The sequence below is a fragment of the Erinaceus europaeus genome, chromosome 14, assembly GCF_950295315.1.
Source record: "Erinaceus europaeus chromosome 14, mEriEur2.1, whole genome shotgun sequence".
Taxonomy (NCBI): domain Eukaryota; kingdom Metazoa; phylum Chordata; class Mammalia; order Eulipotyphla; family Erinaceidae; genus Erinaceus; species Erinaceus europaeus.
In genome coordinates this window covers 21300861-21325039 of record NC_080175.1, presented here as the reverse complement: position 1 = coordinate 21325039, position 24179 = coordinate 21300861, and the positions used below count along the sequence as shown (strand labels likewise).

The 24179-nt window shown below is 39.6% G+C and overlaps 1 protein-coding gene across 3 annotated transcripts in view; it reads right to left on the bottom strand.

Annotated features, from left to right (window-relative positions):
• SORCS1 (sortilin related VPS10 domain containing receptor 1) overlaps window positions 1–24179 on the bottom strand; it is a 633466-nt gene that overhangs the window by 79213 nt on the left and 530074 nt on the right. For all 3 annotated transcript variants that reach the window (XM_060171368.1, XM_060171370.1, XM_060171369.1), the window contains exons 11-17: window positions 23278–23380; window positions 22948–23024; window positions 20386–20477; window positions 19159–19266; window positions 13826–13943; window positions 11980–12110; window positions 5802–5915 (exon numbers count right to left, since the gene is read on the bottom strand). In XM_060171368.1, the coding sequence (XP_060027351.1) occupies window positions 5802–5915; window positions 11980–12110; window positions 13826–13943; window positions 19159–19266; window positions 20386–20477; window positions 22948–23024; window positions 23278–23380 (743 nt within the window). The remainder of the gene's footprint in view (window positions 1–5801; window positions 5916–11979; window positions 12111–13825; window positions 13944–19158; window positions 19267–20385; window positions 20478–22947; window positions 23025–23277; window positions 23381–24179) is intronic.

Here is a 24179-nt window from a genome sequence, read left to right as displayed (position 1 = left end):
CAGTTCCCACCACCAGAACTCTGTATCCCGTCCTTCCCCAGTAACTTTCCTACTCTTTAACCCTTTGGGAGTATAACCCAGGGTCATTATGGGGTGCAGAAGATGGATGTCTGGCTTTTGTAATTACTTCCCACTGAATATGGGCATTGGTAGGTTGAACCATACTCCCAGCCTGTCTCTCTCTTTCCCTAATGGAGTAGGTATCTGGGGAGGTGGGGCCCCAGGACACAATGGTTGGGTTGTCCAGCTTTCTAGCCTTTTTTCCAACCAAGACATCATCTCCCCAGTCTATAACTTGATTCCACCTGCAAATCAGATGTCAGATTCAGGAAAAAACTAGTATAGTCATGGGCCCTTTGGAATATAACTAAAATAGGCCTACTAGCTATCTTCAAAATGAAGACCGCAAATCTTCATCTGCAACATTCCAGCCTAGTCAACAACTTGTTTAGCTTTATATGTTAACTCTTTTTTCAGCTACCAGGTTCCAGATGCTACCATGATGCCAACCGGACTTCCTGGGCAGATGACCCCACCAATGTATCAGATCTTCTTCTTCTTTTTTTTTTTTTTCCAAATTCTAGTCAACAAAGACAAAAACAAAAACCAGCCAATCACTTCTACACAGTGAAGCTGATAAAAGCTTCCAATGGAGGGGATGGCATAACTCTGGTGGTGGTGGGAATTGTACTCCTCTGATCCTACATCTTGTCGATCATTATTAAATCAATAATAGTAAAACTTTTTTGGCATCTTTTCACAATAGTATCTCTATATCTATTGGGTATTTAGTATTTCTATATCTATTGGGTATTGCATCACAGTAAAATGAGTGAATCTGAGGGCACTGGCATATATACAGAGCAACAGGCTGACTGTGAAAACAGTTATGGTTGTTTGTAAAGTGAAGCATAAAAATAGATAATAAGGGGCCAGGTGGTTGTGCACTGGGTTAAGCGCACATAGTGCAAAGTGCAAAGACCTGTGAAAAGAACCCGGTTTGAGTCCCAGGCTCCCTAACTGTGGGGGATGGGGGAGTTCCTCACAAGAGATGAAGCAGGTCTGCAGGTGTCTCTCTTTCTCTTCGCCTCTCTGTATTCCTCTCTCAATTTCTCTCTGTCCTACCCAATAAGAACAACAATAGAAAAAATAAGGAGCATAGTGGATTCATAGTGCAGGCACCGAGCCACAGCAATAACCCTGGAAGTGGGGAAAAAAATAAAAGAAAAGAAAAGAAAAGAAAAGAAAAGAAAAGAAAAGAAAAGAAAAGAAAAGAAGGGAAGTTTTACCTGTATGCTTTCAACTAAACTTTCAGAAGGTTGATGCTGGGAGATTACCTGTTAATAAGCTTGACTGTCAAGAGATAACTGTTTAGTAGACTCTTTACAAATTAAATTCAGACTGAATGTTTGCACCATGCACCCTTCTGTGAGGGATAAAGTGAGTCAAGTGAAATCTATTATGGTAAAAATTTATGGTGAAAGTCACCCTCTGACTGACTTTGCTCTTCCAAGTCTACTGTACTTCTTGCAAACCTGATGCTAGTGTGGATTCTGTACTGACTGGCCATGAGATGCCCATTCATGGTCAAACTGGAGAAACTAGGATGTACATGGTACCTTCCAAGCAATGGCTTCAGGGCTTCTTTATGAGAATTCACTGCAAGGTCTTTTTTCTCCAGCCATTTCTTTTTCCTTTTGCCTAAATTGACCTTCTTTCCTCAGAAACTTACTTTTTTTAAAAAAGAGATTTTTTAATATTTATTTAATTTATTTATTCCCTTTTGTTGCCCTTGTTGCTTTACTGGTGTTTTTATTGATGCTGTCATTGTTGGATAGGACAGAGAAATGGAGAGAGGAGGGGAAGACAGAGAGGAGGAGAGAAAGTAGACATCTGCAGACCTGCTTCACCACCTGTGAATCAACTCCCCTGCAGGTGGGGAGCCAGGGGCTCAAACCAGATCCATATGCCGGTCCTTGTGTTTTGCGCTACTTGTGCTTAACCTGCTGAGCTACTGCCCAATTCCCACCTCAAAAGCTTCTACTTAGCATCTCTTTAGATTTCCCTGACAAACTCTTTTGGTACTTACAATGCAAAGAAGAAAGATTATTAATACAAATGAACCTTTGATGTATTGCAGTGTGAGCAGGAAGTTAGTTTTTATCCCTATAACCCTATAGGGATAAAACTCTATAGGGGTTGGGATAGAAATCGGTAGTGCCTTATTCTTAGGTCTAAGAATTAACCAATTATTTAGGTGAAATTTACCTGCTTGCAGAAGCAGTTCTAATAGCCAAGACTCTAATTACCTTTCTGCATTTTAATAACAATTAGTATGGCATGGAAATGCTAATTGCAACATTGTTTACAGTGGCAAAATGTAGGTAATTGTCCAAATGTATATGCAAGGGACAGACTAAGTGATACTTGGTGTTTACCACTTTGGAATTAAAAACAAATTTGACAGAAGGTAGATTGTATATTCTGATTTGCAATGAAATATTTTTAAATATAAAAGGTAAATTAAAGGGCATATTTAATAGAAACTCACATATAAAGCAGCCACCCACATCACTTTTGTGTATTTTCTCTTGGTACAATTACTTAGCAGGAAATGCAAAAATGTATTTGGAAACATACATACCAAATAGATAACAGTTGTTTGGGAAAGGGAGCCAGAATTGAAGCTATCATCTAGCATGACTTTATAACCATAGGAAGCATGTGCACTTATTTCTATGATAATTAAATATTTAATGGCATTACTGAGCTCAATGCAAGCTTAAATACTAAAGCTAAGGTTATGAAGTGGCATCATGTCAATAGATAGCCAAGTGATATCTAGGATAAGAGGTTACATTGACTTTAAAAAGGTAGAACAGGAGACCAAGAGTTAGTTTTCCTAGTGGAGCACACTTTACCAATTGCAGTGATCTGGGCTGAATCCCTGCCACCACAAAGAAGCCCCATGCAAAGCAGAAGTTTCACAAGCAGTAGAATAGTGCTGTGATATCTCATTTATTTATTCCACTTTGTCTCCCCTCTGTCTGGAATAAAATAAAATAAATAAAAAGTCTTTGGTATCAGGAGTATCGTGCAGCAAAGTTCTGGTAGAAAAATAGTCATATAAACAAAAATGAAGAAAAGTACTGGCAAGATAGCTCATCTGGATAACGCATCAGCTTTGTCAATTTCAGAATCCAGGTTTGAATTCAGCCCCTACCACGGTGAAGGAAGCTTTAGTGCTATGTCTTTTCTTCTCCCTTCCTTCCTTCCTTCCTTCCTTCCTTCCTTCCTTCCTTCCTTCCTTCCTTCTTTCCTACCTACCTACCTTCCTTTTCTTTCTTTCTTTCTTTCTTTCTTTCTTTCTTTCTTTCTTTCTTTCTTTCTTTCTTTCTTTCTCTCTCTCTCTATCTCCCTCTCTCTCTTTCCTTCCTTATTATCTTTACTTATTGGATAGAGACAGCCAGAAATTGAGAGGGAAGGGGTGATAGGGACAGAGATAGAGAGACAGACAGACACCTGCAGCACTGCTTCTCTACTTGAAACACTTTTTCCCTGCAGGTGGGGACTGAGGACTCAAGCCTGGGTCCTTGCACATTGTAATATGTGTGCTCAACCAGCTGTGCCACCAGCTGGCCTCCTGCTATGTCTTTTCCTTTCCTTCTCTATCTCTGTCTCAATCTCTCTATCTGAAAAAGTTGTTTCGACTAGTGAGTAAAACCCAGGTAAGAATAACAACAAAATAAATGTAAAGAAAGGTATAGCATCCTTAAAAAAAAAACAAAAAACTACATACCACAACAAAAAAAACAAAAGGGGAAACAAAAGGAAATAAAGAAATATTTTTTTAAAAAGAAATTAAAAAAAACTACATTTCTTCTCTTGCCAACTCTTAAACTGATTACAAATACTGCTAATTGGAATGTAATTTTGTGAGAGCCTTTTTTGAAAATTATTTCAGACACCCTTCCCAGCTAAGGGTCTTCTTGTTTCTTTTACAAAATCTGCAGTTTAAAATGTGTTGATCAGTGGTTACTATTGTCACCTTGCGCTTGGACATGTGCCCAAGGGCCTTAGGCAGGCTGTCACTCCCTAGGAGTACCTTACTTTGTAAAGTGCAGCATTTATCATACCTGGTACTTAATTCTTACATGATCTCCTTGTAAAACTTTACTCACAGGCATTAATGATTCTCAGTGAAATATAACTGAATGGAAGAGATGCGTTCAGTGTATATAGGAACCTTAAAATCCACTAAGATCAGACTTTTTTCTTACTGTGCCAAAATTGACTGGGCCTCACAGTAGATTGAATACTTTGATAAATGTCATTCTAGGTGCTTCTGTGACAATGTATTTGGGTAGAGTTAACATGTAAATCAGTAGAGAGAATAAACAGATTGCCCTCCCTAAAAGCATGGGCCCCATCTAATATAAGAAGGTCTGAATAGAAGAAAAAGGCTGATCTTCCCCTGGGTAAGAAGGAATTCTCCATTCTGGCTGCTTTCAAAGTAGATATTGTTTCCCTGCCTTTAAACATATACTGAACTATTAAAGCTTTTTGATGAGAACTACGCTACTATTTATCCTATTTCTCATGGTTTCAGACTGGGACTAAAATAAATCATTGACGTTCCTGAGCCTACAGATTTTTGTCGGCTTTGTCTGTCCATTTTGCTTTGTTTTCTACTGACAGGATTAGGCACCTGTGTATTCCATCACTCCTCGTGGAATCTTTTTATTGTTTGTTTTGTAAAGAGAATGAAAGACAGAGAGGTTGAGAGAGCCAAAGAAAGGACACATCACTACCACTCTACATACACAAAGCTTTCCCTTTATATAGTGCTTGCCTGTGATGGCCAGGGGCTCAAATCCAGATGCTCACACATGGAAAAGTATGTGTTCTACCAGGTTAGTTACTTCTCCAGGACTCCCTCCAGCTATCTGACTTACTCTGCAGATTTTGGGATCTGGAATTAAGCTATTATGTGATCTAATTTTATGGGCTTCTTTATAATATATATATGAACAGAATGTGCAAGCACACACACATGCATACACACTTATACAATATTAGAGATATGAAGCTATATCTTGAAAATTTTTACTAATACACTACCTAGTCATCAGTTCATGTTAAATTTTTTCAAGTGGCTCAAAAATTCTTTTGTACAGTTTATTTAAATCAGATTATCTTAAAGAAGTTTTAAACTCTGTATCTTAAGACTACAAGTAAAAACTATACTTGGAGAAAAGTTCAGGAATATTTTCTTTTTCCTAAATAACACTGGAAAAATACCACAATAATATAACATTGTGCACAACATTGCATTATAAGTTTATAAAGATCAGCATACGTGCCTTAAATGTGCTAGCCTGGACTAGAATATCCTTGAAAACACAAAGAGTTGTTTTTCTTGCTTGTTTCAACATAGATATAAAATAGAACATGTATACATGAAACATTTACTTTGTCATACAGAGGTGCAGTGAGAATAGAATGTAGTCTACCTGATTGAATAACTCTAAAATAAAGTGTCAAAACTTAAGAGGTTTATATATTATTATCATAATCACTTTTATCCAAGGGCCCCGTTTCACTTCTTTATTTGTAAGTGGGATCTCATCAGACAAAACTTAAACTATTAATTCAAATATGTACTGCATTATTAAAATGAACATAAAAATCATGTGCTATAATGAAAATGGGATATTTGACCAGTCATAATTCTGAAAGTTTAATTTATGATGAAAAGTATCAAATATTGACTTATCAGTTACAGTGCATAAGACACTCACCCAGTACTGTTGAGGTAACTCTGTCCAACACTGCAATCCTTTGACAGAGAAGATGGATTGTACCAAAATGCAGGCAGGCACTGACCGTTGCTGTGTCGTTCATAGCCATAGTCACTGTTGGGAAGGAGACCAGAGAAAACGTTCAGAATGTGGGAAAATGACTGAGATTCATTCTTTGGTCATCCACAGCATCTATCTACACTCATCAATTAGTCAAAGGGATTGGGTATTCATATTCATCAAATCAGTACTCTTTTATAAAAGGACTTTTGGGTGGGATTTGGGATACCTATTAATTGTTTAGAAAATAATTCACAGAACCCAGTCTCAGAAATACTGACTTGGAAGCATTAGCGATGCCTGTGTAAAGAAAAAATATTTAATTCCCAATAGATACAAGGAAGCACCTTTAAACTGAAAGAGATTATACTCACATGAGGAGGATCTGTGATACTGAATGTGGTCATAGAGAAAACTATAATTAGAAACAAGGCAGAGGTGGAGCCTTTATCCTAAGTGTAAAATTTCACTGCAAACTTAACATAGTCACAAGTGGTACCATCCACACTACTGAGGATGTCTTTGGGATTTGCTTCCAAGACATCTGGATGTAACTGGAAAATTGAGCCAGCTCTCTGTGCATAAACCATATGTTTCCAGGCCACAATAGAAGGGGAACTGTCCTGACTGGGAGTATGGACCGACCAGTCAACACCCATGTTCAGCGAGGAAGCAATTACAGAAGCCAGACCTTCTACCTTCTGCAACCCTCAATGACCCTGGGTCCATGCTCCCAGAGGGATAGAGAATGGGAAAGCTATCGGGGGAGGGGGTGGGATATGGAGATTGGGCGGTGGGAATTGTGTGGAGTTGTACCCCTCCTACCCTATGGTTTTGTTAATTAATCCTTTCTTTAATAAAAAATTTAAAAAAAAATGAGAAAAAAAAAAAAAAAGAAGGGGAACTGTCCTTCAGGAGATCTCTATCATTGCCTCAAGGAAAAGTTTTCTTCTAGTTAGCACACATCACTGGTTGAGACTAAACGCTTTACATTCACTGTCTAGAGAAAAAAAAAATTTTTTTTTCTCAGCCTCTTCTTATTCTTGCTTCTGGGGCCTCTGAGTTGCCTGATTTTCTTGGCTTCTGCAAGATGAGCCTGGGCACAGAAAATGACAACAAATTGCTCCTCTGTGTGCATAGACAAATCACAGGCAGCAAATAATTTGAGCAAATATTAGTATGAATTGGCTCTGTGTAATGGAGGTGAGATGCTTCCACAGGAGGGTTGGGAAAGGAGAAACAGGCTCAGCTGAAGGGCCTGTCACCAGGCAGCCGGCACTTAGAATTCTGCACATACCTGCTGGATTTGGTGCTGGTTCAATACTGCCTGGGTATGAAGATTTCAGAATAACTGCTTACAGGACACCCTGTGCTCATTTCAGGAAATTACTTTTCAAATGTTGGAGAATGACAGGCAAGGTCATCTGGAAGTATGTGCTGTCCAGCAGTGAGCCAAGACAAGAGGGAACACCCAGTGACAACCACCTCTCATTATACTACAGTGATACGGAATTATGGAAGCTCCAACTACTAGTATGTATTCAACAAGGTCACAGTGAGATTTTTAAAATATCTTTGAAAGTCACACAGCTATGAAAACCCCATATGATCAGAAAATGTATGAGGATCTCATCCATCCATGATTCAGTTCCATAATTCAGAATACATTTTGGTTGTCTGGATGAGTAGCAGATTCTAAAAACAAACAAAGAACGAATGTAGGGGTGGGGGTAGATAACATAATGGTTATGCAAAGAGACACTCATATCGGAGGTTCCGAAGTCAATAATTTGTTCAGTCCCCCTGCACTGCCACAAACCAGAGCTGCTCAGTGTTCTGGTAAACAAACAAAAGAACAAATAGACACAGACATGATTGGCTTACACCTTTAACAGATACCTCTCTCTACTGTCACTGGTCATCTCCATCAGGAACAACATAATGGACCCCTTCGTGGGCCCCTACAGGACCTTGCCCTCAGCCTCAGAGTGGTTTAACACTGGTAGGAACTGTTCCATTTTCCAAAGGGAGGTTGGGTAGCATATTCTACCTATCACCCGAGAAAGATGGATCCTGAAATTAGTACAGCCTGGAATGTTCTAGCCGTGACCACAGACCTTCAGGGATGCAGAGGTTACGTAGGCTCCTATGCTGAATATGAGACCCAGATCAAATCGATGAGGGTACAGTCAATAATATTTATATGCTTTTCCCATATTTGGGAGCTACTCTCTTCCCTGATCCAGCTTTCTAATCCTTTTTCCAGCAATGACATCATCTCCCCAGAAAATAACTTGGGCCCACCTGCATATCAGATGTCAGGCTCAGGCAAAAACTAGTAAAGTCATGGGCCCCTTGGCATATACCTATAATAGACCTACTGGCTTTTTCTAAAACGGAGTCTTCCAAATCTTCTTCTTCGTTTTTTTTTTTTTTGTCTCCAGTGTTATCACTGGGGCTCAGTGCCTGCATTATGAATCCACTGCTCCTGGAAGCTATTTTTTCCCTTTTGTTGCCCTTGTTGTTTATCATTGTTGTTATTATTGTTGTTGTTATTGCTATCATGGTTGCTGTATAGGACAGAGAGAAATGGAGAGAGGAGGGGAAGGCAGAGAGAGGGAGAGAAAAATAGACACCTGCAGCCTGCTTCAATGCCTGTGAAGCAACTCCCCTGCAGGTGGGGAGTGGGGGGCTTGAACCGAGATACATATGCCAGTCTGTGCACTTCGCGCCATGTGTGCTTAGCCGGCTGCGCTACTGCCCAGCCTCCGAGACCTCCAAATCTTCATCTGCAATATTCTTGCCTTTAGGTTCATGATAAGTCAACAATTTGTTCTGCTTTATATCTTAATTCTTTTTCAGCCACCAGGTTCTAGATGCTACCATAATGCCAACCTGACTTCCCTGGGCAGAGGATCCCACCAATGTGTCCTGGAGCCACACATCCCCAGAGCCCTGTTCTACTAGGGAAAGATAGGGACAGGCTGGGAGTATGGATTGACCTGCCAACACTCATGTTCAGTGGAGCAGCAATTACAGAAGCCAGACCTTCTACCTTCTGTACCCCATAATGATCCTGAGTCCATATTCTCAGATGGATAAAGAATAGGAAAGCTTTCAAGGGAGGGGATGGGATATGGAGTTCTGGTTGTAAGAACTGTGTGGATTTATACCTTCTTATTCTATGGTCTTGTTAATATTTCCATTTTATTTACAAAAATGAATGTAAGAATTGGGCCAAGAAAAGAGGGGAGAGATGAGGGCATTAATTTAGTTTCTTTCCTTTTCCTTTATCCCCTTCACTCTAAACTAGTGTAACAATTTAAAAGGCAATAATGACATTGACTACAAAAATCTAGTTTATATTGGAATCTGGCAAAAACATATTCTCTGGAGAAATCATGGAATTGGGACTTCACCTTCCACTTCACTTTTTCCTAACAGGGAATATATCTGTTTCCTACAGAGAAAATGGCCAAACAGATAAGGTAATAGCTAAAACATTAAGATAAAACATTAACTTCCTCAACATACCTCCTTGAATAAAGTGAATGAAGAGAAAACATGTATTTAAGGGTGTCAATTTTGAATGGCAGAATAGATAATAAAATATTTTTATCACTTTAATGTCATACTGGCTAAAATAGAATTCACAGTTGGGAAGTAACTTGAAGAATTCTTGTGAGCTCCAATCTATTTCAGGTCCTAGTAACAACTCCCCTACTGAGCCCTAAGAGATGGCATCATCAGCTCTTGGCTTGCCTTGTCTAGCAACAAAATGGAGACAGTCATAGGTTATCAGATTTACTGCTGGCAGCTAATGTGTACCCAATACTATTTATTTGGAGAATGTTTCCAATGCTTCTCCATATTATAAAACTATCGTTCTAAGATATGCATCACATATCTTAAGCAGTACATAATGTATCAGTGCAAAATGTAAAATTTCAATAATGCAATGTGACTGGTCACTGAAACACAGCTAAAATCACTAAAGACATGGCCTTCTTATATTGGTCAATCTTCAAACAATTATCATTGATGTACATATTTAATAACTCTTTGTCTAAACTAAGAAAACAAGAAGAAGAAAAGGAGGAGGGGTGAGAAAGAGAAAAAAAGAAGGGGGAAGAAGGGAGAAGAAAGAAAAAGGAATGAGATAGAGAAGAAGAAAAAGCTTATGATGGACTCACACACATGAAATCCGGAGTTCAATCCCTCACACCACATATGCCAGAGGGTAGTCCTACCCCATTTTCTCTCCTTTCAATCTACCTATCACTTATAAAATAAATCTTAAAAAGAAAAAAAAAGGAGGGATGAAAGAAAAAGCACTTGAGATGAACATAATGAAAGGATTGATGAATTCCTCATCAATAATTTGTCAAGGGTGGAGGTAGACAGTATAACAGTTATGCAAAGAGACTCTCATGCCTGAGGTGCCAAAATCCCAGGTTCAATACCAGGCATCACCACAAACCAGAGTTGAGCAGTGCTCTAATTAAAAATAAATAAATGATAAGAATAATGATAAGAATAATTTGTCAATTTCACCTGAATGCTACACAAGGAACTAGAACTAGAACTAGAAAAGGCCACTGTCTACCATATGAGGTAGCTTTCTGCTTAGCAAATCTCTACAAACAGTGATAATCACTTTGAGTTTAGTATAACTTTCAAATATCTCAACACTTTTTCAGTTTATTCTAGCATAATTCTGGGTAAAGGAAGACCTCTTTTATTAAGTTCACAGACCACAGATTGTGGCAATGCTATTAACTTAATCTATGCATTGGATAAAAAAAAAAAAGTCTTCCATAGCTCTCATGAGTATATGAATAGTCAATTAACAAGTAATTTAAATCTACAGAGACTGAAATTTTACTGGTTTATAAGATCTTATTTTCCAATACTGAGAACAATAGGTTGCATAAAGTTTTTTTTTTTTGAACATAAGTATCCTTGACCTCTGAAAAATTCACATACTGTTTTCAGTATTGATGACAGAAACCACTCAGGGAAGATCTTGTCTCTTTCTGTCCTGACATTTTCAAATTTTGTGAAGGTAATTTCCAGTCATCTTTGGAATCCTCTTTAAGTCTACAGAAATGCCTGGATCTTTGTCAGCATGCTACTTTACATAAGAGGGTGTGTGCTCTGTTATGCACATGACCCAGGTTTGAGTCTGGTCCCAATAGCACTGAGGAGAACTTTATGTATTATCATTTGTTGGGTAGTTGCCATCTCCCCCTGGCTTCTTCTTATCCATATGGCTATATAGGGATTTACTGATCCAAAGGTTTGGTCTATTTACATAAATCACTTTTACATAAAGCACTCCAGGGCATTGGTGGTTCAGTTATAGGATTCTCGCCTGTTCCGCCCCCTCCTTGTCACACTCTGATTTTCACCAGTCACTTTTCTCTCCACCCTCTCTATATCACATCCTGTTTCCACCCTACTTGGAGAGTATAAAAACAGCTGCTCTTCTGATTAAAGACACTTGGAAATTGCTTTCCGGCTCCGAGAGTTCCAGAGTGTATCTCCTGCGGAAGTTGGTGCAGCACGCGTTCCTGATCCCTCTCCCACACAGCAGCCTAGATCAGCTCCAGTTGAGTTCTCTCCAACCCAGAGAGCACTAGCTCGGGAAGAAGTACCCTCAGGCTATCCCGGCAATCATTTGCCTTTTCTCCTCTGTCTCTTAGCACTTTCTATCTGAAGATGTTGACCCAGAGTGGTGAAATTCTAGCAATAAAAATAGTAATAATAAAAAATCCTAGTTTGAAATTAGCAGAATAGTTCACATAAAGAGTGAGATGGATTTACTATATGGTACCCAGGTTTAAGTCTGGACTCCACTAAATTGGAGGAAGGTTTGGTGCTGTGGTACCTTTCTCTTTTTTTCTGTCTCTAACTCTGTCTTTCTACCTGAAAGAGCAGTAAAGTCCTCTGAAAACTAACTAACTAAATGTCTAGTTTTTCCACATAGCTAGTAAGCTATGCTGTTCTCAAAATGTAAATTCACAAGAACATGCAGTTTGTTACTTAGCTCTCTGTTTTTATTTCAAATCTATGGTCTCACTTAGGCTCACTTAGATTTGACACACTGAAGGCTCACCAGTCGAAATCGGCCTCTGTGCAGACACAGGGTTCAGACTCCATAGCTCCCGCATATTTTCCTTGCATACATTTACGCTCAGATTTTCGCTTCTTATATATTCTTTTTGCTCCCATGATGCATGCTTCTCCCTGTAAGGACACAAACATCTCACATAATTGGGTACCTTGGTTGGATGTTTCTTGATCCACATTAGGATGGTTTAAAGTTCTCAAACTTTAATCTAGACTTCTGCTAACAGTATATATATTTTTTCCCTAGAGCCATACTATAAAGGAAACTATTAAAAATAATGAGATGGAGTTAAAAAATGTATTCACTAAAGTTTTATTTGACAAGGGGCTTGCTTCAGTGTTGGGAGAAAGCGGATAGATAACTAGGATTTGGTTAGTAATAAATATACTGCTAACAAATCAGTGCTAATTAAGTTCAGTTATCCCATAATAAAAAAATGATATATTTAGTAATGTATGAGTGAATGAAAGAAAAGCATTGCACATAAATAAAGATCCATTTGCTCTGATTTATTATGCCTCTACTCACACAGCTTTATAGCACCAATTTTAAGTCAGTCTACCAGGCAAGTAGGAGAATTAAATTCAGTGTTTCTCTACAAAACAAATAAAACCTTTGAATATTACAATACTTAAGAACCCCAAAGGGAGGCATATCAGCAACGGAAATGAGCAATAATTCTCCTATTGAATCTGTGAGTGTGGGGGGGGAGGTTCTAGCTGAGGCATCCCCTACTGTTAAACACAGCTCTCCCAGTGTCTCTGAAGGGGCAGAGCAGAGTATTTGTCTAAGCCTTTACAAGCTCTCTTTCTGGAGCAAACTCACTTTAACTAGCTCCCATATATAGCCACATGCAAATACACTACATAGCCTAGGATGTATCACTGCATTACTATGATGGCCTGACACTGACTTTATAGAAAGGACCTCTGCCACATCCTTTGAGAGACCTGCAGAAAGATTTCTGCCTTGGGAAATCAAACAACAGATGTTTCCAATGAAGCATTTTGATAAGCTCAGAAAAACCAGGGCCCAGGACAAAGGCAATTTTCCTGTTAACAGTATTGTATTCTTATCTCTGGCATCTTGGAAAGTGGCAGGAAGTACTACCTAATCCCAGGAAATCACAGTGGAATAGAGGTGGGATTTTTTTTTCTGGCACTGCTTACCCAGTATGATGTAGTTATTTAATTTATTTATTCCCTTTTGTTGCCCTTGTTGTTGTATCATTGTAGTTATTATTGTCGTAGTTGTTGGCTAGGACAGAGAGAAATGGAGAGAGGAGGGGAAGACAGAGAGGGGGAGAGAAAGACAGACACCTGCAGACCTGCTTCACTGCTTGTGAAGCAACTCCCCTGCAGGTGGGGAGCCAGGGGCTCAAACTAGGATCCTTACGCAGGTCCTTGTGCTTTGCACCACGTGCACTTAATCCACTGCACTACTGTTCGACTCCCAGGTGTAGTTATTTTATATACCCATTTGTATTGCTTGACAGAACTGAAGAGCTTTTCCTCATCTCTGCCCCTACGCTGAAACCACATGACATGTTCAGATAAATTGTGTCTGGATCTCAGTGCTGAGTTGGTATTTCATTTGATAAAATTCATTTGAATTTTATCTCATTATATCCTAGTACAATAAAAACAGAAACACTTCACAATAAACTTTGAACTTTGAGTTCATTCACTGCTTTAGAACACAAAACTCCTAAGAATGTGATAGTTGAGCTTTTTAACCAAGATAACTCTAATTCCTATGCTTTCACAACTTGCTTTCTCCCAATATTCCCCATGCCTCCAATCTAGAACTCAGTATAAGCTCTTCCTCCTACCTGACTGTGTAGCTGCCACGATCTGTAGTCCTCCTCCGCACAGCGTCTATCAAAAATGGACTTGTAGTCCACTTTCACCAGCTGCCATTCAGAGCGGTGACTGAAGTGTCCAAACACTCTAGAAAGTTCAAGAAGATAAAAACAAGCATAATAATATCATGTCAACAGCTTCAATGATAACTCACATTTGCAAAATGTTACTAGGATCTTATTACAATATGTGGATCACAGCAATCCTCAAACGCAAGTTTTGAGTAGAAAGTTACTAATGCCTCCACTTTACCTATGGGTAACTTGATGTTCAAGGAATTCACATGCAAATTCATAGTCAAGTCACAAAGAAATGGGAGAGTCAAAACCCAGGGGGAGTTGGAATCCAGCATATTTGACTTAGAAGCCCACTTAATGTAACACACACACACACACACACACACACACACACATTGTTGTACCTTTCATACCGCTAGGTTGCCTTGATAAATTACCTACTTCTCGTAGCTTTCATACTATTTAGCTGTTCTGGTAACCCTCAAGGAAATTGGTCAGCCAGAGTGATAACTGTTTTCTAAGGTATTTAGTGAGGTGTTTTAATCATTAATCATTGACGTGTATGAGTCACCAAATCAGGAGTCGGGTGGTAGCGCAGCAGGTTAAATACAGCGGGTTAAGCGCACGGGCCGCAAAGTGCAAGGACCTGCGTAAGGATCACGGTTCCAGCCCAGGCTCCCCATCTGCAGGGGCGTCGCTTCACAGGTGGTGAAGCAGGTCTGCAGGTGTCTATCTTCTTTCTCTCCTCCTCTCTGTCTTCCTCTCCTCTCTTGATTTCTCTCTGTCCTATCCAATGATAGCAACAACAACAATAATAACCACAACAACGATTAAATAAAAAAAAGGGCATCAAAAGGCGAAAAAATGGTCTCCAGGAGCAGTGGATTCATGGTGCAGGCACCGAGTCCCAGCAATAACCCTGGAGGAAAAAAAAGAAAGAAAGAAAAAGAAAAGGAGTCACCAAGTCCTCTGTAGTCAACATCTTCTCATTGGTGTTTTGTGAATATGAAAATTAAACCACAAATTATGGGATAGCTAATCTACTTTTACTTACTATGGACAAATGTAATAGCCACTAGGCATATACAATTTCGGTTCCTCTTTTCTAGCACTGAAGAGGAGACATAAATAAAATGGAAAAATCTACCAACATTTTTACTTTGATTCTAAAAATTTTCACTGATGGCAGGATCAACTAACTCTGAAAACTTCCCTCTATTTTCTATGTCCAAATTTCTGGGGGAAGAACACAAAATCAGTTTCATATTTCAAATTCAAAGCTCATGTTTTGAAACTCATAGGCAGGCAAGTCATTAATCAAGTCTTTCACAAATTAATGATCATCATTTGCAGACAAGAATGAGTGCAAATGCAATTTTCGAAGAACAGATTGTTCTCATGGCTTCCCTAATATGCCTCACGACTGCATTAGGTGAAGATCCAGGGAAAAACAAAATTCTTTGTGGGGATTTGTTCTGCCTTAAAGTGAAATCATTCTCACACGTCTGTGATTTTCTGTATATCAAATTTGTTAATTATTAAGTTTCTGAATTTATAGCTTTATATTCCATTGAAATAATCACTTCTAATTTCCCTAAGCTAATAAAAGAAATAAGCTGAGCCCTTCTGTTGCCACCTCTCAGTGTGGGTCTCTCAGGAATTGGTAAAGAGCTAAAAAAATAAAATGACGGGGGCCGGGTAGTAGCGCAACAGGCTAAGTGCATGTGGCACAAAGTGCAAGGACCAGCAAAAGGATCCCGGTTCGAGCCCATTGCTCCCCACCTGCAAGGGGGGGGTCACTTCACCAATGGTGAAACAGGTCTGCAGGTCTATTTTTCTCTCCCCCTCTGCCTTCCCGTCCTCTCTTGATTTCTCTCTGTCCTATTCAAGAACAGCAATAACAACAACAACAGTGATAAGCAACAAGAGCAACAAAGGGGAAAAACAGCCTCCAGGAGCAGTGGATTTGAAGTGCAGGCACTGAGCCCCAGCAATAACCCTGAAGGCAAAAATAATAATTATATATATAATGACTTGCCATATTTTTCTCTCTTCTTTTCTGGTCAACTATTATGTCATACTACTGACTTTGCTAATAACCTTAAGCCCTGTAGTAGCAAATAAAACAGAAATAGAATAACAAATAAAAAACACATCTTTTGGATTTGTAGTAGGACAAGTAGAGGGATGCATTGGATCGACCTTCCCATGGTGCATCTCGTGAGTACCCATTCATTGGGGAAACTGACGATCCTTCCTAGCCGACTGAATCCACATGGATCCCAGTCACTTTCAAAGCCAGCAACAAGCAGCTCCTGCCAGCTTTCAAGCTGTTGGTCCTGATCTTCGAGTCCTCCAACTTAATGTTGAGGGGCTGTCCTTTGCCAAACGCGTTCTTATTGGTCAATTGGTGATTCAGCATCAGGCAGATGTTATCTGCCTACAAGAAACACATATAGCAGTTGATGAAGCTGCTCGATTCACCATCAGTGGATTCGATTTAATATGCTATAATCTCCATCCTAAACATGGCCGAGCCATCTATGCCAAATCGTGTCTTGCGGACATTTACCATACGGCCTCTTCGACCTTCTACGACTCCATTACTATTGGAACTATTCAGCTCATCAACGTATATAAGCCTCCCAGTGCCTCATGGGATAACGAGGTCCTGCCTAGCCCGAATCACCCAGCCATTTACATTGGAGACTTTAATAGTCATCACCAAGACTGGGGATATTCCTCCACTCATGCTGATGGCTCTATCTTAGCCGACTGGGCTTCAGCGAATGACCTCTCCCTATTATACGATCCCAAACAGCCAGGCTCTTTTCACAGTGCTAGATGGAATAAAGACTCGTCACCCGACCTGTGCTGGATTAGCACAGTCAACGGCCAAGCCTTTCCCTCTACCAGACAAGTTCTCAAGATCTTCCAGCGCAGTCATCACCGCCCGCTATCATCCACATTGGTCTCCAGCTCCCACTGATTCTGTGCTCAGAGAAACTAAAATGGAACTTTTGGAAAGCAAACTGGCGTCTGTTCAGTGATCTTACCAACAAATCTATTCCTGCAGTTCCAATTAACTCTATCCCCTCTGAAGATTCCTACAGGCGCTTCCACCAAGCCATCTTCAAAGCAGCTTCCCAAGCCATTCCTCGTGGGAGACGTGCTAACTATACGCCTTGTCTTGATGCTGAATGCGAGCAACTACTAAAGCAGTATGATGAATCCAGCGACCCAGGTGTGGCTGACCATCTCATTGCCTCCCTGGATGCAGCATGCCAAGCCCACTGGCAACAACTCACAGAAAGTCTGAACTTCACCCACTCAAGTAGGAAGGCCTGGAAGCTTCTTCACAGACTGGGTGCCGGTAGCCAACCCCCTCCCATCTCCCATCCTCCTGTATCTCCAAACTCAGTGGCCAGTCACCTAACTCAAGTTGGACGTGCTAAGATCGACCCAGTCTGGAAAAGAGAAATTTCCCATGAGTGGTCATCCCACTTCCGGTTATCTTGTCCATCTCCAAAAATCTCTCCCTTTACACTGTCTGAACTGGAAGACGCTTTGAAGAGGGTTAAACCGGGAACAGCTGCTGGCTATGATAACATCACCCCAGAACTCATTCTTAACTTGGGCCCCGCGGCAAAGAAGTGGCTCGCTTCATTCCTGTCCCACATCTTGGAATCTGAGTCTATGCCCAAAGTTTGGCGTCGTGCGAAGATTGTAGCGGTTTTGAAACCAAAGAAAGACCCAACACTGGCCGCCAGCTATAGACCAATTTCTCTCCTCTCTGTGTGTTACAAACTCCTTGAGAGGCTGCTTCTGTCACGTATTTCTCATCTTACAGAGAAATTCCTATCACCCGCCCAAGCTGGTTTCCGCTCAGGAAGATCTACCTGCGAACAAGCCCTGGCCCTCTCAACTTACATTGAAAATGGATTCCAGAAGAATTTAAAGACGGGTGCTGTCTTTGTTGATCTCACAGCAGCCTATGACATGGTCTGGCACCGTGGTCTCCTAGTCAAGATCTCAAGATGCCTGCCTCCATGGGTGGCCAACACTATATCGTTTCTTCTCCAAAACAGAAGATTCCGGGTGCATCTGGGTGACAAGTCTAGCAGATGAAGACCTGTCTAAAGTGGCCTCCCCCAGGGCTCTGTTCTGGCTCCCACGCTATTTAATATTTACATCAATGACCTCCCAGAAACTTCTTCAAGGAAGTTCATCTATGCCGATGACATCTGCTGTGCAACTCAGGCATCCAAGTTCGACATCCTCGAGGAAACACTCACGAAAGACGTGTCTCTGATATCTGATTACTGTAAAAAATGGCGACTAATCCCTAGCACTGCAAAAATGGTATCATCTACACCATGCCTCAGCCTCGCGTAAGCTTAATGTGCAGCTTGGCGGTACGAGAATCCGACATGAAGCCCAGCCAGTCTATCTTGGTGTTACTCTCGATCGCACTCTGTCATTTCACGAACATCTCATAAAGACTGCAGCAAAGGTGGGTGCGAGGAATCACATCATTGCAAGACTGGCCAGCTCCTCATGGGGCGCGAGCGCTTCCACACTACGATCATCATCTCTGGCATTATGCTATTCCACTGCAGAATACTGTGCTCCAGTATGGTTCTGTAGCCCCCATGTCCACCTGGCCGATTCCAAATTATATTCCTCCATGAGGATAATTTCTGGAACCATCTGTTCCACCCCAGTTCCATGGCTGCCAGTTCTTAGCAACATAGCCCCGCCAGATATTCGTCGGGATGCGGCATCATCTAAGTTCATTTCCCACGTCTACGCTCGACCGGACCTGCCAATATACGCGGATATCTTCGCCCACCCTGTCCAACGCTTGACGTCTCGTCACCCAATCTGGTCCCCTACGCCTACACTGAACTTCTCTTTTCCAGACTCTTGGAAACAGAGTTGGCAGTCAGCTGAGGTAAAGAACAAACACCTCATCACAGACCCCTGCAAGCGTCAACCCGGCTTTGACCTAGCATGTTATGATTGGGCCCTCCTCAATCGCTATCGAACAGGCCATGGCCAGTGCGCCACTATGTTCCATTGCTGGGGAGCCAGAGATGACCCGAACTGCACCTGCGGCTACAGACAGACTATGACCCACATAGTCAACGACTGCCACCTCTCCAGATTCAAAGGAGGTCTCGAAACTTTACATCAGGCTCAACCTGATGCTGTTGACTGGCTACGGAAGAAGGGCAAACGCTAGAAGAAGAAAGGACAAGTAGACATCATAATCTTCCACTTACGTCATGATTAGAGTTTCTTCCCCAGGCTCACCCAGAACACCATCGACAAAAAGTGGAATAGATGTGAAACTATATTTGCTCCAAGATCTTCCCTCATCAAAACTCAGCCTAACAACAGAAAAAAAAAATAGTCAGTGGATATAATATATATGTATATATATATATATATTTATTTATTCAAAGGAAACATACTATCAACTTTAAGAGAATGCATTTTAAAATTACCTGGGGCAGTATCAGTGAATCTTTTATATAAGTAAGTATTTATAATAACATCAAAAGGTTTAATTACAGTTTGTCAAGTGATTTGAGACCCAGATGTGTAATAATATTACTAAGAGGGATAACATAGAATTGGAATAATAATAAGCCTATGATAGATGTTTTAGCATTTCAGTTTTTTAATTTGATTTTTGCTCTCAATGTCAACCTCTTCATAATCTCACAATCTAGCAGCAGACCTTACACATGAGGCTGAAGAGGTGTGACCTGATAACACCTATCCAATGGACTTGAACCAGTCACCTCTACACGGTCAAATTTAAGCAGCATCGTCTTCCTTTGTTATAAATGTGAGTCATTAAATAAATGATACAGAAGAACAGAATCATAAGGGGGGGAGTCTACAATGCTGATGGCCACACAAGGATGTTTTCCTTTGTTTCTATCCCCCCGCAGGATGCCCTCTCCTAAGCTAAACCTGTACTTCTTCTCTTGCAGTTTTCTCACCAAAGAAATTGACACTGGAGGAGAAATTAGGATTTTTCTGGAAGCATCAGTGTCATAAACTACTAATTTCTGTGCGGAATGTATGTAGAAAATGATAAATTCCATATGTTTTTTTCTGGGAAGGTGATTGAAAGATGTTAAGTTATAAATTAAAGCTGATACATCAACCTACCCATACCTATGATTGTGCTGTGGAAATAAAGTATTGAGGATGACATTATAATATTAGAAATTCATAATACAACTCCTGTCTCCAGGGCAATGTTAATCTCTCTCTCCGTGTCTCTTTTCTTGCCATCAGTTCTTACTCATTCCTTACATATTTAAATGAAACTACAGGCAACTACCTTATTTTAGTAGAGCAAAGCTATTATTCTAGTAGGTCGTGAAAGGTTACAATAAACACAGTCACCATTAATGTGACAGTCTGCCTTTTAAGTACTAGTCTTAGCTGTGAGAAAATTTCCATTGCAGAACTCATGGTCAAGATGTTTTTACCAGAGATGTCGAATTGGCAGAGATGTATGTTTCATAGCAACCAGGACTCCTCCTTGATCCAGATACAAAACACTGTGCTCTTCTTCAAAGATCTGGAAGAGGACAACATACATATGGGCATATTTCCTCATCCATGCATGGTGAAATTTCAGAGAACTTAATTAAATGTGAGGAGAATAATCCTTCCCATCATAAAAACAGGTTTCACAAAATCTTTGGGACCCTCCCATTATGAGCAATACTTCTCAAGGTGGGCTACAATATCATTGCTGTTACATAAATAATTTAGGTGAATCACAAAAGAAATGTAAATAATCAACTACTGCATATTTAGGTTCATATTCCCTTCTATTGATGATAACTTTCATTGGTTCCAACTATGATGATGTAGCATCTTTAGATGGGAAAACCCTTAAAAACACTTCACTTCAACAGATGAGAAACCAAGGCTTAGAGAGGTGTAGTGACTTGCCTAAGACCATATATTTAGTAATTGAGGGAGCTGGGACTTATAGCATTACAATACTCTTCCCAGATGTAATTTTACAGATGCAATTGCTTGTCTTTTTAAAATTTTATTTATTTATTGGATAACATAGAGAAATTGAGAGGGATAGGGAGGTAGGGAGATGAAAAGGGAGATACCTGCAGCACTGCTTCACCAGTGGTGAAGCCCCCACTACCTCCTGCTTGGATTTGAACCAGGGTCCTTGAACACTGTAACATGTTCTACCAGGCATACCACCACCCTCCTCTTTGATTCTCTCTCTCTTTAAGTTTAACTTATTTACTTGTATACTTTATGAAAGAGAGAGAGAGATAGTAAAAGAGACAGAGACCACTGCTCTACTCTTATATTTGATGCTGAGGATTGAAACTGGAGTCTTAAAAAAAAAAATCCAGTGCTATATCTTTGAAATATTTCTCTGACCATACCAGAGATAACTATTTCAATATTCACAAGTATTATAGAGTTAAAAATATTTTTGTTCAATGCATTAATTATCTAACAAGTCAAAAGAAACTCTGAAAAAAATGGAATAATATTTTTTGATATATGTCATTGGATCTTTCTCCAAACTTGAAGAAATCAGCTTGATGTCAAGTATAGTTAATCTGAAAATAAATTCTAAATTCCCTTTAATAAGCCTATGTGGTTTCCTCATAATCCTACTGTTAGTATAGTCTTGTTTGAAATGCAATGGAGACATACTTTTCTCTCACTTTGTTTATTTCTTATGCCCAAGATACTCCCCAAGACTACAGAAGCAGTTTCTTTGTTTTGTTAGGATATTGAATGGAAAAAAAATGAAATTTTGGCTTATTATTATTCAGATGAAACTTAATACTCTTTGTTCCTATATACTTACATGATGGATGTCCAGGAAATTTTAAAGTATCTTTCTTTCTTTTCAAGTCCTTCTAATAACATGTAAATACAACTAATACCAGTGAATAATATGAAGTCAGGAAATGGCAACTGAACCATAACCTGGACATCTCTGCCTAAATTTTAAATCAGAGTGTTCTCATGGAATTACCTGTGCATTAGATCATAACTGATGATGCTAGCTACTGTATGATAATTAAATGTCAATGGGTTATTAAAACATATTTATTGGAATGTAACAACCATACATCAGGCACATATCTTGCTATGATGCTAAAACTCATTAAATGCCTATTTCATAAGCTAGGGGTATCTAATTTTCACTGAAAAGAAAGAGAGGAAGCATTTAAGCTAAACACATCAATGGAAGTGATTCCATTTCTACTTTGCCTAGCATATGCACCCTTATGGTTATTTCTCTGTCTTTGGCACATGAGATTTAAACATCTCAGAACACCACCTGGGTAATGGCTATTTTATATCACTGCTTTCCTCTTGACTGCAAGGCAAAAGAAATTTATGGAAGCAACTTAGAGTTAGACAGCCTGTCCTACACAACAAGTTTTCTTTAGGAAAAATGCTCTGGGATTCTTCTTCTTTTTTTGATGGGAAAATTCATATAGAATTTTAGCACCATTGTTATTTTTTAATATTTATTTATTTATTTATTTCCTTTTGTTGCCCTTGTTGTTTTAATGTTGTAGTTATTGTTGTTATTGATGCCGTCGTTGTTAGATAGGACAGAGAGAAATGGAGAGAGGAAGGGAAGACAGAGAGGAGGAGAGAGAGATAGACACCTGCAGACCTGCTTCACCGCTTATGAAGTGACACCCCCCCCCTGCAGATGGGGAGCCAGGGGCTAGAACCAGGATCCTTATGCTTTGCACCACCTGTACTTAACCGTTGCCTGACTCCCTAGCACTATTGTTATTACATATAGGTTCTGAATAATGGCATTGTATATCAAATTCCATATATATTTGCTAGAAATCAAATACTATTGAGTTTAATTTAATTTAAATTCAAAACTGTCACAAAATAAAGCAAAAAAAAAGAAAGAAACACATAGAAAGTTTTAGAATTCATATGCAGTTAAACAAGTTCCTAGAAATTTACCAAGTTGGACAACTTTGTCATCTGTGTGAGTGTCTAAACCCACAATAATTTCTTACCTGCCTCCATGTGTTCCCTGCATCTGAAGAGACAAACATGCTGATGTCACTATCTGACAATTCAGAACCAATATTACCTAGAAAAAGCAATATTACCATCAGTGAAAGGAACTTTTTGCAAAAGCTAACAATGGACTCTACTGACCATCTATACTGCCTGAGATGAATGTAGACTGCCAACATGACATTCACACAGGATTTTTCAGAATATTTGCCTTAGGGTTAATGATTTAGGTGACTGTCAAAAATATCTTTTCTTACTTATTAAGTTCTAGACATAGATATCTACTTTCTTAAAGTAAACATACTTTACCACAACACACTTCTCACCTGAAGCCACTATAATGCTGGGAGCTGTGTCTCGGCTGGCAATGATCCCTGACGTGTAGGGATTCTCAGAAACCTTAAGGTGAAGGTGTAGTGAGCAGTATGGCTGAGAAGAGGAGAAATGAGTGTCATAAAAACCATTTAAAGTCCAGATTCAGAATGTGTATTATTTCATACAAACCAACTACTCATCTACTCATCCATGTAGTCATTTACTTACCCTGTCCAGATATCTGGTGCTCCCTAAGTATAAGACAATTACCAAGCTGATGAAGGCAAGGACACAACTAATCTATTTCCATAACTGATTTTTATTTATTAAAAAAACAGTTATTACTTTATCTGTAAACTATTAGGCGTATCTTATGAATCACATTCACTGAAAAAAAAAACTGAACTCTGCTATTATGAAATATGTAATTTAAAATCTTTCCAGTAATCACCACAAAGTGAGAACACTCTAATATCCATGAGTTCAGTACTGACACCACTTGAAATTCTAGAACAAGATAAGAAAGATCATGTCACGTTAGATAAAATGAGGCTCCAAAACGAAAATGGTGCCTGGGGCAAACATGGGTGGGAGATGAAGTGAAAATGAGATGTTTGGTAGGATGATGAACATTTCAAGCCTGAGTAATAATAAAGAAAGGAGCATAAAAGTTGAACTCCAGTATAGCATGCAGTCATGTGAGACAAAGGCAGAAAGTAGACATAATGTAAGGAAATAAAGAAAAAGATTTGCTCAGGCTGAGAAGACTTTGAAGAAGATAATTGACTTTATTTCCTCTTTCTTGCCAGGAGCCATTTCTCTGCTTTATAGATGATAAGCTTTGAGACAACGGAACCCCTCAAGACAAATGTTAATTCCCCCCTGGGCAGGCCATTTCCCCTTAGGTAAACCA